This window comes from Ictalurus punctatus, chromosome 14, assembly GCF_001660625.3.
Source record: "Ictalurus punctatus breed USDA103 chromosome 14, Coco_2.0, whole genome shotgun sequence".
NCBI classification, from domain to species: domain Eukaryota; kingdom Metazoa; phylum Chordata; class Actinopteri; order Siluriformes; family Ictaluridae; genus Ictalurus; species Ictalurus punctatus.
In genome coordinates, this window is record NC_030429.2 from 2,479,521 (window position 1) to 2,496,674 (window position 17,154).

General features: G+C 44.5%; 3 protein-coding genes and 1 non-coding gene across 11 annotated transcripts; 1 reads left to right on the forward strand and 3 right to left on the reverse strand.

Annotated features, from left to right (window-relative positions):
* Nucleotides 1-1,636: 1,636 nt before the first annotated feature.
* On the reverse strand, nucleotides 1,637-3,835 carry rpl18a (ribosomal protein L18a; the record flags this gene model as incomplete). Its single annotated transcript, NM_001200117.1, is given in 5 exon segments — nucleotides 1,637-1,789; nucleotides 2,119-2,228; nucleotides 2,498-2,627; nucleotides 2,871-3,050; nucleotides 3,809-3,835. Coding segments are annotated over 5 exon segments (531 nt in total). The 3' UTR covers nucleotides 1,637-1,696.
* On the reverse strand, nucleotides 2,313-2,443 carry LOC124628929 (small nucleolar RNA SNORA68). The gene has a single exon (XR_006983698.1). It is a non-coding gene; the product is annotated as a small nucleolar RNA SNORA68 (small nucleolar RNA).
* An 861-nt stretch (nucleotides 3,836-4,696) lies between the features above and the next one.
* Nucleotides 4,697-6,754, forward strand: commd9 (COMM domain containing 9). Its single transcript, XM_017485124.3, has 6 exons — nucleotides 4,697-4,848; nucleotides 5,578-5,703; nucleotides 5,801-5,940; nucleotides 6,035-6,069; nucleotides 6,341-6,444; nucleotides 6,576-6,754. Exons 1-6 carry the CDS (start codon nucleotides 4,798-4,800, stop codon nucleotides 6,711-6,713), a joined length of 594 nt encoding a protein of 197 aa, XP_017340613.1. The 5' UTR covers nucleotides 4,697-4,797; the 3' UTR covers nucleotides 6,714-6,754.
* Nucleotides 6,755-6,761: 7 nt separating this feature from the next.
* On the reverse strand, nucleotides 6,762-16,951 carry LOC108274777 (L-fucose kinase). Of its 8 annotated transcripts, XM_047159795.2 has the most exons (25): nucleotides 16,752-16,946; nucleotides 16,492-16,599; nucleotides 15,786-16,006; nucleotides 15,152-15,240; nucleotides 15,019-15,069; nucleotides 14,795-14,920; nucleotides 14,377-14,449; nucleotides 14,188-14,285; nucleotides 13,723-13,803; nucleotides 13,515-13,634; nucleotides 13,051-13,222; nucleotides 12,845-12,951; nucleotides 12,600-12,701; nucleotides 12,316-12,489; nucleotides 11,617-11,690; nucleotides 11,168-11,550; nucleotides 10,814-11,030; nucleotides 10,576-10,742; nucleotides 10,198-10,425; nucleotides 9,941-10,084; nucleotides 9,550-9,669; nucleotides 9,141-9,328; nucleotides 8,954-9,053; nucleotides 8,615-8,838; nucleotides 6,762-8,484 (listed from the first exon to the last, which is right to left on the reverse strand). In XM_047159795.2, exons 4-25 carry the CDS (start codon nucleotides 15,206-15,208, stop codon nucleotides 8,389-8,391), a joined length of 3,102 nt encoding a protein of 1,033 aa, XP_047015751.2. In that variant the 5' UTR covers nucleotides 15,209-15,240; nucleotides 15,786-16,006; nucleotides 16,492-16,599; nucleotides 16,752-16,946; the 3' UTR covers nucleotides 6,762-8,388. The 8 variants fall into 8 exon arrangements, with proteins under 8 accessions (XP_047015751.2, XP_017340608.2, XP_017340610.2 ...); XM_017485119.3 differs by lacking the exon at nucleotides 15,152-15,240 and having other exon boundaries at nucleotides 15,855-16,006; nucleotides 16,752-16,951; XM_017485121.3 differs by lacking the exon at nucleotides 15,152-15,240 and having other exon boundaries at nucleotides 15,855-16,006; nucleotides 16,736-16,951.
* Between the last annotated feature and the right edge of the window lie 203 nt (nucleotides 16,952-17,154).

Below are 17,154 nucleotides of genomic sequence, written 5' to 3' on the forward strand. Positions count from 1 at the left end.
ATGGCATTCAGCGTAACTGAATCATATCAGAGTCCTCGAATGTTTTACTGTATGGGCTTCCCTTCTTTATATTAATGATTAAAACTACAGATTATAGATGACCTGAAATCATAAAAAACATAAGTAGTAGGTTATTTCCTGATACTTATTTATCCAGAAAACGACTTATCTGTTCTCTGTATCATAAATATCATATGATCATCTCTGTATCATAAATGCCTGCATCTAGTGGTGAGTAGCAGACACACCTAGAGCACACCTGGAAACAGGTACGGTCCTTTTAGAGAAGGGACGTAGCAGGCATTAGGGATGTCACGATACCAAAAATCTAGCAGTCAGAACCAATACCACCAAAAGTACACGATACTTGATACCACAGTGTAGTATAAAAATAAAATGGAAATTAAAAATTATTAAAAACTCTCCTGGAGGACATCCTCCTCTGGCTGATACTATCAAGGAGAGAGGGAGAGACAGGGAGATTTTAGTTCAACATCAAACACCATCTAATAATGACTAATAAAACAGTGGAGTGCTAAGCTGCATGCACACACATACACACACCTTATACTCTGAATGCAAGCATTAGTTTAAATTCACTGATATGGTGTCAGGATAAAAAGATTTATTAAAAGCATGAACATGTGAATAATTATTAGTGACATGAGGCTACATGTATCTGACAGGACCCGGGCTGAATGGAGATGCATGGTGGACCATTAGGAGGTAGATTATAACACTGCAATGTGTTAGTGTCGTTAACAAAAAACTGGCTATCGCTAATGGAGCACAACGTTAGCTGGTTTCACGGCTACAATGCAGCTGCCTCAAACAAACATAATATAGTCTTTCAGGTGTTTCACCAAAGTCCAGGTGTTTATGTATTTAATGTATATAGACATTATTTTAAGTATTTCCATATTTGACACCTATGCTACTGCAGAATAACAAGAACCGTCATGTTTTAACAATGTTGATACCGACTTGGTACCGAACTATCGGTTCTCGTAACATCCCTAGCAGCCCTCTTGGACTGCCAATCAGGAGGAACAAATAGAGAACTGCATCTCCAGTCACATGGTCGCTTTGTAATGCTGTTGCATTGTGACACTCCACTTGCAAAGAAGAACTTTGTTTTAAGGAAACTGTTTTCATGGAGTTTTTAAAAATTTATCAGACTGGTATGAACTGAGATAAACTACGGTATCAAATACACACTTGAGGCCATTATTTCCAACATTTTAAATAAAAAAATGTCAGTTTCTGACAAGAAATATTATGGCGGTACCTGACTCTTGTATAAAGTGCCTTGAGAAGTTGTTTTCAAGGCACTATATAAAAAATAAAGTTCATTATCATCATCCTCCTCCTCCTTTGAATGCCATGATTATCAGTTAAATATGGATTCCTTTTGACTCTAAAGTATTTAATATGTACACTTAATAAAATCTGATGGTGGGAAAAGGAATCAAAAAACTTTAACCTTCCTTCTGTACAAATTACTATTCAAACATCTAGAGAAGACTGAAACAATCATGAAAACAACTTCTAAAGCTCCTATCCCTTTCAATATGAAAGTACGTATAAAATCAATAAGCCCCCCCGAAAAAACCCAAAAACAAGTCAGACAAATGTACAAGTTGAGACTTTTTTTTATTTTTATATTTCCCAATAAACAGGACTGCAAACGCACACTTTAGAAGAATGTCTGCGGCCTCCTGGTGGTGAAGCGGGGCTTGTGCTGGCGACGCAGGACCCTGTGGGGCAGAGGGAACTTGATCTTGGAATCCTGTTGGACGAAAGACACGAAGCATGTTAACCAGCAATCAGAATTACTCCAGGAATCACTGACCCCCGCAGCAGGATGTCGCCAGTTTTCAAAGCCGCCAGATGTTAAGACAATACACTTGATCTGGAAGAGGTACCTGGCCATTTTTGTTTCTTTTGCAGGTGTTAAAGCTGAACTGGCAACAACACCAGTCCAGTGAGAGACCTGCTGACTAACAGCGCTGAACTCGCGAAGAGTACCAGGAACTTCTTCAAAAACATTCTTAAAAAAACATATATAATAATTTCTTGCTCAGTTGGCAGGTGAACCGGTGAAGAAAGAACACTTACGTGGAACTGCTTGATGGCGGCTCTGCGGCATTTGTTGGCTGCGATCACCTGCACTTTCATGATCTGGATGGCATGAGCGCGAGCACGGTGACGAGCTCCCATATCCCGGTCTATTCGACAGAACCAACAAAAACAGCACGTCATTATACGAGGTGGAAACTATCCAAGACTACTCGAATGCCATCTTATCGGTTTGATGTCGAACCTTGATTTCACTTTCAGTGGCACGAGAGAGCTTATGAAAGGCGACAAGGCACGGTTTCTTTGCGCACACACAGCAAGAGCATTATACACACACACAATGATCTTTGGGTTTGTGTGCAGATTTCCCTCCCTTTAATAATCATATTACTACGAAGCACAAAGGTACAGTACTCACAGCACTGGGTGACGGCTCCGGAGGTGGTGAGGTCTCTGTACTCGCGGTACATGTTGTGGGTGCCACTGCGGGAATCGTAACGCAGCCAGATGCCAAAGTTTTTCACCTTCAAGGGAGATTGCTCATGAACCTACAGATGAAAGTCAGAATTAGACAACTCGAATACACAGCGCCCAAATTCCTCCCGCAGACTATTAAAATCATCTTACACGTTTGCAAAAAGTATAAAAGCCAGCACACATTGGTTTTTTTATTTATTTATGTAATCGGTTCTGCATGCTGACTTGACCATCAAATGTCTGATCCGGAAAGCTGCAAAGGTTTTCCCTACAATCCGTGACCCAGACAGCAACCGTGTCGCCCGTGTCCTTACCAGGCCGCAGTACACGGTCTCTCCGTTCGCCTTCTTCATCTTCCTCAGCTGGGAGACGAAGTACCAGAAGCGGGACTTGGCCACCACATGGTTGGGGGCGAAGATCCTCATGCGGTACAGAGGAGGGGTCGGGTTCTTGGCAGAGGGCAACAGACGCCCGACGACTTTGTACTCCCTAAGCTAGAAGGAGAAAATGAAAGTTTTATAATGAGTTTAATACAAACAAACATACATCAGTTAGTGCAGGAACACCAAGAACACGTTTAAAACATGGCAGGGCGAGCATCTACTGGAACCCATGGTAGAACCCGAGCACCAACGATGCTCCAAACTTCACCTCTTTAAAATGAGACACACACAAATGTGTGTTTGTATTAAACTAAACTCAGAGGATGCAAGGCTTATAGAAATCTGGGCTTGATCACTTCATCTTCACGTCAAATCACTCAAACACTGCAGTAAAGAGGTGAAAGACGGTCTGAAAAACCATCACTCACTCCAAGAACTTGCTGATAGGAACACAATGTAATCATCTCTACAATGAATCCTACACTTCTCTCTCTCTCTCTCTCTCTCTCTCTCACACACACACACACACACACACACACACACACACACACACACACAGTGTACGCCAATCATCAGATGAAAGCATCCTCTCTTTCGCATTAAATATTATTTTCTAAATCACATATCTGTCTGAAACCTCTTCATATTCGCCGCAGCAGCGTTTTAGAAGAATTACCTGCCGCTAACACCACATGGCTCCCGGCCGCCATGTTGTAACTCCACCAAGCCCGTTAAATTAACTACTTTATAGAGCTTTTACATCGCACACGCGACCGGAAACAACCCTACGGACATTTTAAGAGAAGTTCAAACGCATAAACACCGAGCTATAGTGGGCAATGTTGGCTTAAAACTGATAAATTACGTACTGTGCCAGACGCCTTCATGGTGTCTCGCTGACTGCCACTGTGAAAAGGAAGCAGCAGGGCGGAGCGACGTGACGTCAAGACTCGACTCTTCTTCTTCTTCTACTATGGCGCGGAGTCCGCAAACACGCACGCGCGCCACCTGGTGTTTGCTCCGTTTTATTACTACTTTCAGTATAGTCTGTATTGTCTCAACAAACTCGAAGGTCTAGTATATTAAGCAGATAATATTTTATTTAGAGCATTTTTCCTAGACTTTTTAGTCACCACTTTTCCTGTGCCTAAATGATATGCTTGTGTGTACAACAAAATACCAGAAAAAAACAATAACATCCTATCCCATCCTATTAACATCCTATAATTGCAGGGTACAATTACACACACACACACACACACGCGCACACACACACACACACGCGCACACACACACACACACACACACACTGATACACTCATTCATCACAATCAGCCTACAGCGCATGTCTGTGTCTTTGGGGGAGGAAACCGAGGTACTCGGAGGAAACCCTTGAGCACGGAGAGGATATGCAAACTCCGTGCTCATAGGGTGAAGGTGGGAATCGAACTCCCAACCCTGAAGGCGTGAGGCAAATGTGTTAACCATTACTGAACACGAAAAAAAACACAAAAAAAACAGGAACACAAAAATGCACATAGCCACACAAAATGTTGACTGTTGTAAATGCAAGATTTTTTTTTATTTTTATACAGGGCAGGTATATGTCTTTCACAAACAAGTCGACTCTTTTAGGCGAACGTTGAAAGCCGACTCACATACCCAAAGAACACTAATATTAATAATAATATTTAATAATTAAATAATTATTCATAATAATTGTATGGAATCGACTCTTCACTTAGAATCAGTATCGGAGTCGACTCCAACCGAATCGAGCAATGAGTCGAATGAAAGCCGAAGCGAGCTGAGTGAACGGACTGTGAAGTCACGTGACAGTCACGTTAGTAAGCTCAAGATGGCTCCTCTAGCGGAAGAACACTTCAGTTCATTACAGCTCCTGTTAAAGGTAATCCACACACAGTAGTCGGAGTGGTTTTAACAAAAGGAACACAACTTTAATCTCCTGCAGGTGCTGAGAGCTCCAAACGGACATCAGGTGCATTTTATTGGGGACAGTAACACGGCGAGAATAAACTGGAAACGCCTTCTAATATATGATTGGTTTTGTCGTCTGTCTGTTTATTTCTCTCCCTCCCTTTGTGTCTGTCTGTCTGTTTATTTCTTTCTCTCCCTCTGTCTGTCTCTCACCCCCTCTGTGTCTGTCTGTTTAACTTTCTCTGTCTCAATCACTCTCTCTTCCTCTGTTTCTGTCTGTCTCTCTCGCTGTCTGTCTTCCCGTTTCTCTCTCTCTCCCTGTCTGTCTGTTTCTCTCTTGTTTCTATGGCTGTCTGTCTCTCTCTCTGTGGCTGTCCCCCTGTCAGTCAGGGCAGGTAGTTTTGCAGCTTCACAGCTGCAGGGTTCGAGTTTGCTCTCAGGTTTCTGTCTGTGGTGTCCATGTGGGTTTCTTCTGTGTTCTCCGGTTTCCTTCCATTGTCCAAACACATGTCAGTATCTGGGTTGGTTAAGATAACTGGCCCCTGGGTGTGAATGTGTGTGAGCGGTGTACTGCGCTGGACTGGCGTCATGTCGCTCCTTTTCTGACCGAGCGGTTGTACCTTCTCCCCGTACTATAAATGTGCATATTCTGGCCGAAAAAAAAAAACACACAATTGTTATTTATTTCTTTTCTTTTTAGGCTCCATCCAAAGATGTTGTGCGACAGATATGCGTGGACAGTTTCCCCTCGCGAGCGCACGAGTCACAGAGTCTGGTGGACGGCACCGCTCGAGCCCTGTCCGTGTCCAGTGCCGAGGCCATGCAGGTGGCTCCCCGGGGGTTTATTCGTTTATTTACAGTAATAAATATTTCACCGTCTTTCCCTGCTAGGAAGGTTATTCATGCACGTCTCTTTTTCTCAGGTGCTGACGGCATTTCATCTGCTTTCACATCATGTGGTGTTCCACGGTTTTACAGCACCAGAACAAATCCAGTCTGTTTTCCCGGCCACGTTCCACTCGAACCTCAAAAACCTCATCACTAAGATCCTGCTAGAGCAAAGGTGACTGTAAAGCCTCGGTTTATTACTCAGCAGTAAAACGTCCATCAGAACGTATGTCGTTACTGTGTGCGTCTTTTTTTTTTTTTTTTTTTAGCGCGACATGGAGAAATGAGGCTTTGTCCAGTCAGAGTGAGTATCTCCTGCACTCTTGTATTCTGTATCTCATCCAAGCACACGAGACCGTGCTGTTATACGGAAGTAATCCACACCGTTATCACCCCGAAGTGGATTATTTTCATATCTGTCGTCTGTTATTCCACTTACGCAAAAAATAGCGCGCGCACACACACGCACCTTCTGACCAATCATCACCATCATCGTGAATTCAACACAAGTTGTCGTCTTGCACTTGATTAATACACCGCGTCACTCCATCAGTTCTTGCGTGTTTGTGCTGCAGTTTCTCTGCCCCGGCTCGTAGATTTGGAGTGGAGGGTGGACGTGAAGGCGGCGTCGGACTCCGTCAGCCGCATGGCTGTGCCTACCTGCGTCCTGCACATGAAGGTACGATGGTCTGTGCGATAAAGCGTACGGCTCCTTACACCTGTACGCGTAGCTCTGAGACATCTAGCGCTGGAGGGTGGACACCCCAAACAAACAAACAAACAAATGACAATGATCCGTTTTGTGTGCAGATCCAAGACGGAGGCAATGTGAGCAGCAGCACGAGCGAGTCTTCAGTCACTGTGGAACTCAGCAAAGAAACTTTGGACACGATGCTAGACGGCCTGGGACGCATCCGAGACCAGCTCTCCGCCGTGGCTGGGAAATAAGACCCACGCGTCATTACCTTTTTTTTTTTTTTTTTTTTTTTTTTTAAAAAAAAGACCGGGTATGAATTGAAATACATGCTGGAGTCTTTAACGGCCAGTTAATAATCCCCAGCTGTTTCTAACCATCGTTACCAAAAGCTCCGATAATTCTGGACCTGCCTATATATTTTTAACCTGGTGATTTATGTAAACAAATTAAAAGCACTGCATTTGGAAGAAATTGATTCGTTCATTCCATCCTTCCAGCTAAGGTACATACGGGATGTTTAAATAAATACATACATACATACATACATACATACATACATACATACACACACTGTACAGGATCTATTGCAATAACATCCAAAGAGCAAATTACACTTAATTTTATTTAGTAGTACAGTTTCATACAGTATTTAAAATATGCATAAACTGTAGTCTATAAGTTGATTGTAACTTTGATTGTAACACACTTGCCGTATATTACAGAAACAGTTCATGATTTCTCTGCCACGTTTACAGAAAGTGCTTGGAATTGTTTTTCTATAGTCATAAAAATCCAGCTTTAATCACAGAGGGTTCTCGGCTCGGGGACACTAAACTACGGATCGGGAAGCTGTACACGTGCGCCTGGTTAGGACCGGCCCGATAAAGGATCTGATCCAACCCACTAAAAGTTCTCAATTTAAAACAAAACATTACTATTGTTTACTGTAATTGAGTTGAACGATTTAAAGAACGCACTAATCTCAGTTACTGCACTGGAGATTAAAATAGAACCATAAAAATAATTAAAAATCAACTAATATCAAAAATGTGCAAGTAAACAATTTAATATTTACAGTGATCCTGAGTAGTGAAACCATCACTTCTGCTTTGCTGTAACGAACTCTGTTCATCTGTTTTATGATTAAAGATTAATTTTATTTATTTTAATTGTATTTATTTTATTTTTTTTGAATGGGGCTTGTTTCATTGTTCTCCAGTCTGCATTTTTTTCTAATAATTTCTTACACTGTGTGGGCAGCGTACGTATATATGGTGTTTACATCATGGTCTGTCCGAGTACTCGATTCTGATTGGCTGGAAGGTGCGCGTTCAAACCGTATAATGCACAAGTCAGTTTAAATCACCGTTTGAAATGTAATAGGACTGAATATGTCATGGGCTCTCAATTCGCCTCGGGACCAAAAAACAAACCTGAAAAATCTCAAATGTAAATGGAGAAATAATAATAATAATAATTATTATTATTATTATTATTATTATTATTATCAGTGGAGAAAGTAGTCCTGTCTGAAATATTTTGAAGGGGATTTCTGTCGCAGTAACACAAAGGACTCTTTGGTGTGTTTTGGCTTGGAGTTCTACTCGTTTTTAAATGTTACACACACACCATGTACATTTTCTTAATTCAGCCTAAAGTACACAAATGACATGGTACCAAGAGACAAACAGACTTTTTTTTTTTTTTTTTAAAATATAAAACGATTCATATATTATTCTCTTTCAATAATCGCCCTGGTTCATGATGAAATGAACGCGCTGCCTATAAGCCGTTGTAACTTTAGTAACATACAGTTACAGTCGATACGTTCAAATTAGTCAATTCAGTGAACTTGTCAACAGTGGCAAGGGGCCAGTGGGATAATGCACGGCTCGGTGCAGAAAGTGTGCTGCGGTTTGTGCTGGTTTAACTGGGACACTGGGCATTTCCTGTGCCCTGATGTATGACTGTAATCCCTTCCGTGTCAATCTGCACTGAGTGCACGCTGAAGTCACAGAGACCCTGTTTAAAAAATATATATATATTAAAAAAACACGGCCAGGATTACAAACAGTCTGGCAATCATTTAAAAGCTGAGCAACTTTATCCTATCCAGAATTTTAACACCTGATGTTTTTAATCTGTCTCTCACCTGTGTGCTGTTGAGGACCTGTCGTACATTCTGCTCCTGCTGGACGTCCCGTGTGAGTATGAACAGGAAGCCGCCACCTCCTGCCCCTGCCAGGCTTTGTCCTAAGACTCTAGGGTGAAGGGCTTCCATCATGGTTTTCACTGCGGCTGGTTCACATCCCGGAGCCATTGCTTTCTTCTGCTGCCAATAGCGGTTCATGCAGTCCCCTAGTTTGGTAAGAGATCCTGAGGAGGGGGGGGGACGATGAAACCAGTATGGAGAGACTTGTCATGCTCGCTCATCTCAGGCTTACCTTTTCCTCAAAAACGTGTCCCAAGGCACGCCTCTCCATTTACTCACCCTCCGTGCAGGCCCGTGCACACTCCTCGGCATTGCTCACCAGCTGCTCTGCGTTCCGCACGATCGACGGCAGGCGACTGTACCAATTCCGCACCACGTCCTGTGAAACAAGCACGCGGGTTAGGAATCACGGCACGAGCACGATTCGCGGCACATACGTGAAAGTCTCGAAGAGTCTTGTTCAGACCTGCAGCAGGTTGCGTGCCAGCCGTGTCTTGCCCGTGTAGATCAGCAGGAGACGCTGTTGCAGCGCCATGAGGAAGTCTGGAGGAAGCACGAGTCGCTCCACGTCCACTCTGAGGGGCAGGATGGGACGGGACCGTGCCACCTTCACTCCACCTACCAGCCCTCCCACCTGGTCCTGCCACCCTCCGCCTACGGTGCATGAATATACATTTTCGAAGCAACACTTTCTATTATCGCTGTTGCGGCCGCCGTAGCGCTATTATTTATTTGATTATTTATTTCTCTGGGAGCTGCAGTGTGTCACACAAACACTCCGAAACACCTCCATGACCCCGAATACACATATAAGAGACAAGACCTGATTTACGGGTGCACGCTGGTTACAGTATGATGGCTGGAACCCCACCGACCTGTGGTGAGTATCTGCTCCAAGTGTAGTACAGCATGGATGAGAGAACTGGTGTCATAACTCCGCCCAGTGCACCGGTACACAGCTGCTAGGACCGCGCCCGCCAGGATACTGCTCGTACCTGCACAGGCATGCACACCACGAGGACATTCAACAGTAGAAACTATTTTCTCAAGACACATCTGTACGATGTAGATATCAGTGTCACTGTTGTGAAGACAAAGCAACACCACCCATAATGCAAATCCATCCGTCATGCGTATTTGAAATAATAAGAAGTAAGTATCAAGAATGCAGAATACTGTATTAGTTTTGATGAACGCTGACATTTCAAGTCATATGCAAAGAATATTACACAGTGTTGATTCCGTTACATCAGAATCTGGTCTCACCGAGTCCCGAGCCATGAGGCAGCTGAGACCAGCTGTGCAGCTCCAGTCCTCCTCCCCAGCGCTGAATCAACTGCTGCTCCAGAGACAGAGGAGATGTCAAACACACCACATCGCTGCACAAACACACCGCCTTTAACAGGGCACCTGAAACACACACACAACAGGAAGGAAGCCTTCACGATCCAGTTGAATCTCCTTTTCTTACTCGTTAGCGTGTTTTTAAACCGCGGCTGGTGACGCAGGACGTCAGTCCTCACCAGGCGCATGGGGCTGGCAGTAGTCCTTCAGGTCAGCGAGGTCGTTACACACTGTCTGCGTAGTCACGCTGCAATCCGGAGGACCGCTGCGGCTCGACAGCACCAGCCGGGGCTCTGGAATGCGGCGCGCTCGGGCTCCGATCGGCCGTTTTCCATCCACCTTCACAGCCACGTTCACCACCACACCTCCGTACTCAAACGCGATCGGCGGAGTGTCGCTCCAACCGCCTAGTCATTTTAGCACAAAGGTTAAAGCATGCCGTCTATTTTATTTCTGAATCACGTTAAAAAAAGAAGCAAATGCACGAGGGTGTACCAATATATAGAAACGGATCTGTATGCAATAAGATATCGATTTTGATGATTGCAGAAACTCACCAGAGAGGTCCACTCTGGCTGGACACTCCACTTCCTGCCACTCTCCCATGGGTGGTATCTCGCCTTGGCCAACGAGCACAAACTGGCGTGCGGACATCACCGCTTTCCTGAGAAGGATCTGTCCTGCACCCTCGTAGTGTCTGGCAGCTCTCACCAGCAGTTCGGGTCTATTAGGGATGAGAATGTTAACCCCGTAAACAATTATTTCCTGCTCACCTTCTGCACTCTAAACTCTCACCTGTCGAGCCAGCGGGCTCTCTGATTGGCCAGTTCCAGGACGCCAGCCTCCAGCTTGCCCTGCTCCAGCAGGCTGAAAGCAGAAGCCCAGGACGGATTAGCGGCCGGGCCACTCCTCAAACCACCTTTTCCTTCGCCGGCCATGCAACCGAGAACATCAGCGATGCACGCCAGAGTACGCGCAGCTACACCCAGATCAGCAAGACTCGATGAAGCCACTGAAACAGAAAAAAACAAGCAGGCAGATAAACAGAAAGGCAGAGAGAGCTGGGTATATGTATATGACCGTACAGTACAGAACACAGCAATAGTACACAATTAATAGCAGAACGGTGACTGTGCATCTTTTCCTCACCGGAGTCGAGCATGCTCAGTAGCTCCGTGTGCTTGCCTCCCAGCACTGCTGCTCTCATACTAGGCAGGAGGTTGTGAGCTGCGTGGCTCTTCAGTGTGTCCGCCGCTCTTCTCCGGCCTGCACGAAACAGCAGCTTCTCTCTCCACTGCAGTTCACGCTGCTGGTCGGTGAGAGACAGCACCTCCCTAAGAGAGAGTCTCCACGCGGATCTCCAGTTCTCTATACTCCCAGAGCCTCCCAGCAAGAAGCGCACGCCATCCAGCCCTATTGTGCCTCCCTTCGGCATAAACGCCAAAAACAAGCGAGCGTCCAGCAGAGTCTGACGTGCTCTGCTCGCCTCTCCCCACAGATCCTCTCTCCTGACACAGAAAACGCACACAAGACTTTTTATTTGTTTATTTATCCGCAATCCGTCTCTCTGGATTGACACGGGATCTCAGGTCTCTTACTGTATTCCAGTGCTGCTGAAGAAGCGGCTCCACGTTTGATTGAGGAACGAAGCGGCAACGTCGTCACTCTGGGCCTGGAGAGGAGAGAACAGTAGGGCGGTACTTTAAAACCAGATGCAAATATTTGATGACGCGCATCGTAGAAAACATGTGAAATCACATCAAGGGTATCAGTGTTATGTTAAGTATGCGTCTGGTTCGAAAACCAGAGGTCCCATTCCGCACAACCCATATAGTTCAAATACACAGAGAGCACGTTGACAGACAGCTCCGGATCACGATGTCTGACATGTGTTATATGTTTTATGGTTACACGACTACTTTATAATCATTTATACCAGTTACAAAGAGCTCTTTGGTAGAAACGACACCGGCCCCACGGCTCTGTGATCTACAACGAACGCGAAAGAGGGCGTGGAAAACAGGCATTTTAGCCGACTTTGGAGCTCCATTTCTATTTATTCAAAAATGCTCTGAGAATGGAACTGAAGCCAGCATCGGGACTTAAATCTAATCGTGAGCGGAGTGCATCATTACTTCCCTACTATTTAACATATCCGGAGGACTTAAACGGGAAGTTAAGAACGCCAGAGTGAGCTGGTTTGAAATCCAGGTCCATTACATGTTATGGTTCAAATGCATCAAAAAGGAGCAGCCTCACTCTAGTTTTGAACAGAAAGACAACCAAAAGATATTTACCTCCAAACGGTCATACGCCCCAAACACCGTAAACACTGTTAACTTCAGCTCCCCTACATTCACCCTGTGCCCCTGCACAATGATGTCGCTGGTCAGAGGCAGGTGCCGCAGTTGATCTGATACGGTCTGGTCCAGGCCAGAAAGGAGGCACCCAGAATTCACTTGAATCGGACCCTGGAATATAAAAATAAATAAATAAAAATCACAAAATCCTATTTACACAAGTGTAGCCTGGTTGATATTATGCTTATCCTTTATAGTGTGCAGCGATTTCCTGAACTGACCTGTAAGTGGCAGTGTTGCACAACAGCGCCTGCTGCGACATGCACCTCTCCTTCCAGGACACTGTTAATTATCCTACTGTCCTCGCTCACGCACTGCAGCTCCTGCAGAGAGGGGAAGAGACGTAATAAAAATCCAACATCAACATTCTAGTGAAACGCAAGGTTTATAGATCCGGTAGTTTTGGACATTAAACAAACTGAAAGCTTTAATCTGGAGATTTGGCTAAGCCTTCGCTGCGGCTCACCTGTATGTGAGAAAGAACCCGCGTCTCTGATCCCGCCTCTGTCAGACGTACGATATGCTCCTTGCCCGACGTGGTCAGGTAATCGTAGCGTCCATCTGAAGCGTGTGCTGCAAATACAGCGTGAACATGTTCATCAAAACCAACGATCAGAAAAAAAAAAAAACATCAGAGAAAGAGAACATGAGCGTGGACACAAGCCAAGTTACCCAGAGAAAGGGGAACACCTCTCAAAGTCCTCCAGAGCACAGCGCGAGCGCTCTTCACTGCCTCGCCTCGCGGACCCGTAGGTGAACTGGAACCTGCTCTCATGCCGTTCACAAACTCCGCTTCGGTCGGGTCCGAGCAAAGGCACAGCAGGATATCCAGAAAGAGCGAGATCTACAGAAGACGCGTACCGGAGGGAATAAGCGCCTCAAAAGACGACACGGAAACGTCCATCAAAAGCGCGTCAGTACGATATTCAAGGCAGAAATGGGTCTCTCTTATTTTAACCAAATAATGGCCTTTAGTGAAAGGTTTAAATAACACGATGGAGGTTGACATAGCACAGTTACAGAAGTGTCTCATAGCTAGTGTATTCACAGCGTAGAACGTAAAATCTAATACTAGCATCATCGTTATCTCATCATATCATTATAAATCACGTCAGCGCGTCCCTGTGTGTATACACCTGAAGAGGCAGCGCTCCAGAGTCCATGCCCAGGTAAGTGCAGCCGTCCAGCGGTGGAGTCACGAGAGTTTGTAAAAGTTTCTCAGATACAGAGCTGGAGAAAAACACAGGCCCCGACACCTGCAACCCAAACCACTCGTTAGCATAAAAACACCGCCTATAATATCACACAATAGGATTAGTGTACGTGTACGTAAAATGTCCGTACCAGAGGAACTTTCCCATCGGGCAGTGCAGCAGAGCGGATCCTCTCTTCCGAACCCCGGTAGATGATATCACGCACTCCACCCTGTCGATACAGGGCTAGTTATAGGGTAGCAATCTCAACTTACTGAACTATCCACCATAAGACTGGACGCTACGATGGAAATATATCCATAACATGATCAATTATACCACAGTACACCTTTATGAAATATTGTGCTAATTTGTTAGAACTTAAAAAAAAAAATTTTAATTACAAACCTGGAAGCAGCTGATGATAGTTATTCATTAATTTGGACATATTTGACGTTTTTCTCAGAACTCCTCCGTTTCAGTTTGTAGACATTAAGTAAAAGGAATCAAATTCGAATTTTAAGGCGACTTTTCTGAGCAAACGTATATCGTGATGCGTATCGTGCATCAAGGAAACACCTATCGACACGAGGTGTATACTTTACCCAGGACCCACCTGTGCGTCTGTGAGGTAGACTCCATGGTTAACGGCAAAAGACGTGTCACCAGGTAAGGACACGGCGCGCACTCCGGCGAAGTCCTCCCACGGCACCGCTGCAGGGACGCATATGTAACATGTAAAGGCACGAGTACGTTTTAAGCTGATGTGCGAGTCTCAGTTTATGACGCGTGAGTGTAATCTCACTTGGTATTGAAGAGATGCTCAGGATCATGTCAGTACTACACACCCAAACACCCGGCGGAGAGCCAGCACACAACTGAGACAACACAGAGACACGTTACATACGTAAACGTAGTTCCACCCACCGCCGCCAATCATATCTGTGTTTTAATGATAATGATAATAGCAGCTTGGCAGTGGTGGGGCTTGAACCCCCGACCTTCTGATCAGTAACCCAGAGCCTGGCAGTGGTGGAGCTTCAGGCTTGTGGCTATAATTCAATTGTTTCCATTCTAATTTGATTTCATTTTTGCCAATACACAATACCTCCTACATAATCAAGCAGGACAGGCCAATCTGTATATTCTCGAGTGAGAGACAGTGTCTAAAACACACAAATCACTTCCTTGCGTGAAATCCATCCTGTGCATGATTTACTCACCTTGGTTGAAAGGCAGTTCAGCAACATATCTAAGCAGCAAACCGGTCCCTCGACACTTTGTTCAGCTGCACTAACGGGCATCCAACAGAAAGCCCTACTGCAGCCGTCCCAGGGAAAGTCTCTGCCCTGCCACACACACACACACACACACACACACACACTTTACGAATGAGCTTGTTACAAATGTAAAATTTCTGGCTCAATGTAGACGTTGCTGTTCTCACCGTGTGCAAAATGAGAATGTGTGCGTCGTACAAGACATCTGCGGTCACCACCTGAAGACAGAAGAACAACCATGATCACACACAGACACAAAGGTGTTCAAGTCAAAATTCAATATATTCATAGTGTAAATACCAGCAGCGTTTTGGTGAAGCAAGACAACATCGATAACGACGCAGGCTCAAACCACATGAAGCTGAGAGCTTGTCATTTTTAGCGTAACCCTGTAAAAAGCAGTTAAAGAGTCAGCAACATGCAGTCGTCCAGCTTAGCAGCTCGATTTGACGTGTTTAAGAAGTGCCTTCAGCTGTGTTTGGCAGGGTTGACCGGTTTCAGACAAAGTTTGAGCCTCAAAAACCACCCGGAACGGAAAATGTTCATCAAGTGAGCGTCTGGCAGAGAAAATCCTGCCCCTATGGACCTCTGTCACTGCTAAGTGTGACTGGTCACTTCGAATAGGTAAGTAATATCTCAGTGGAATCTAAAATTCATGGAGCTCTGCCTGAGAACTTTATAAAGATCAAGATTGTTTTGAAGGGTTGATATCATAAATGGTGGAGCCCCGTATGTGCGTATACTGGTTAATATGTTCCTCACCACAATTATTGAACCCTGGCATTGGGTCAGCTTCTTAACTTTGCTTAATTTAACCTTGTAGTAGCAGGATTAGTATCAGTAGTAGTATGGAAATAGGGCCTGAGGAGTATCTGATTTACTGTGACGACACTGTTGTACATCATGCTTAATATTTTACTTCTAGGATTAGCACCTTCTCCTCACCAAGACGCATCACTTATTTCTAAAAGTAATTCTCGAAGGCTTCCAGCCGAGGGCTCACTGTATATCCATCTCTGGCGCTGAGGTGCTCTGCGGCCACCAGCAGCGCGTTGAGAGTAGCTCCTCCACTGCCTACATGCTCCTGCGGGTCAGGGACGGTGAGCAGCAGCGCTCCGGCAGGAAGAATCCCACGCTGCTGCCGGATCTCCAGCTCTGAAACAAGACACACCTCTCTCTGAGCTCTATTCATTTCACTGTATTCATACAGTACCACCTCAGCCTACTTCACAACACCATTCAAAGATATCACGACACTACAGCGGGTCTGGATCTCTGCATGGAAAATGCAACTAGATCAGCTGAAATGATCAGAGATGGCTCTTTTATCAGTGCACTGTGTAGGGTGTAAACCTTCATGCACTTGAACAGGGATTAAGGAAGCATACAAGCATTTGGGACACACTTTTGTTGAGCAAAGAAGAGACACTGACAAATTATAAAAATATCAGACTTTCTGCTCTCTACAGCTATCAAATGAGCAGTGAAAACCTCTCCAGCTGGAGAGACTTGGGCAATAGATCAGGTCTGTTGATATTCATCTTCTTATTATTATTCTTAGTGCTCACTTTTAGGCTTTATCAGCAGGGAGCGAGCAAACCAAAGGGCTCTTCAGGAACATAAGTGCCCTTCATTCTTACCTCTCTGGAAGGCATAAACACTGTCCTTGTGCTGACATGTGAGCACCACAATACTCCAGTTGTAAACACATCCATCTGCCATAGCGAAACTCCAACTGCTCCAACTTACTGAAGCGACACGTTTCCAGAATAAACGTTTGATTAAAAACTTTTTACACTAGTTTATAAATATAACAATAATACCGAATGTAGAAATGAATAGTATTTTCACGGTATTTAACACATTGTATGTAAATTTAGTTACATTTAATTGCACTAACTCGCTTTGTTTTTATAGCCGCTGCTCAGTTTCCGGTTCCGTCCCAACACATGTGACCGCGGTGTTTCACAGTCAGGGTAGATAACAATGACGTTTCCCGGATACGTGTTCACAGACACTCGCAATGCAAAAGGAAACGATTTCTGAACTACTGCTACTGTTACTACATCATAAACAACATAATCTTCACATTTATTATTATTATTTTTTTGCATTTTACATTTATTGATCAATAAATAATAGGACTGAATGTGTCATGGGCTCTCAATTCGCCTCGGGACCAAAAAACAAACCTGAAAAATCTCAAATGTAAATGGAGAAATTATTATTATTATTATTATTATTATTATTATTATTATTATTATTATTATTATTATTGTTGTTGTTGTTGTTGTTGTTGTTAT

What these genes read in the sequence shown, in the direction of transcription:
- LOC108274777 (XM_017485119.3), bottom strand. Translation starts at nt 16,573, where the DNA reads ATGGCAGATGGATGTGTTTACAACTGGAGTATTGTGGTGCTCACATGT. An exon ending in TGCAACACTGCCACTTACAG is followed by an intron (nt 12,490 to 12,599) that starts GTCAGTTCAGGA and finishes TTTATATTCCAG; the next exon opens with GGTCCGATTCAAGTGAATTC. An exon ending in TGGCACGCAACCTGCTGCAG is followed by an intron (nt 9,054 to 9,140) that starts GTCTGAACAAGA and finishes CTTGTTTCACAG; the next exon opens with GACGTGGTGCGGAATTGGTA.
- commd9 (XM_017485124.3), top strand. Translation starts at nt 4,798, where the DNA reads ATGGCTCCTCTAGCGGAAGAACACTTCAGTTCATTACAGCTCCTGTTA. An exon ending in CCAGTGCCGAGGCCATGCAG is followed by an intron (nt 5,704 to 5,800) that starts GTGGCTCCCCGG and finishes TCTTTTTCTCAG; the next exon opens with GTGCTGACGGCATTTCATCT. An exon ending in TGAGGCTTTGTCCAGTCAGA is followed by an intron (nt 6,070 to 6,340) that starts GTGAGTATCTCC and finishes TTTGTGCTGCAG; the next exon opens with TTTCTCTGCCCCGGCTCGTA.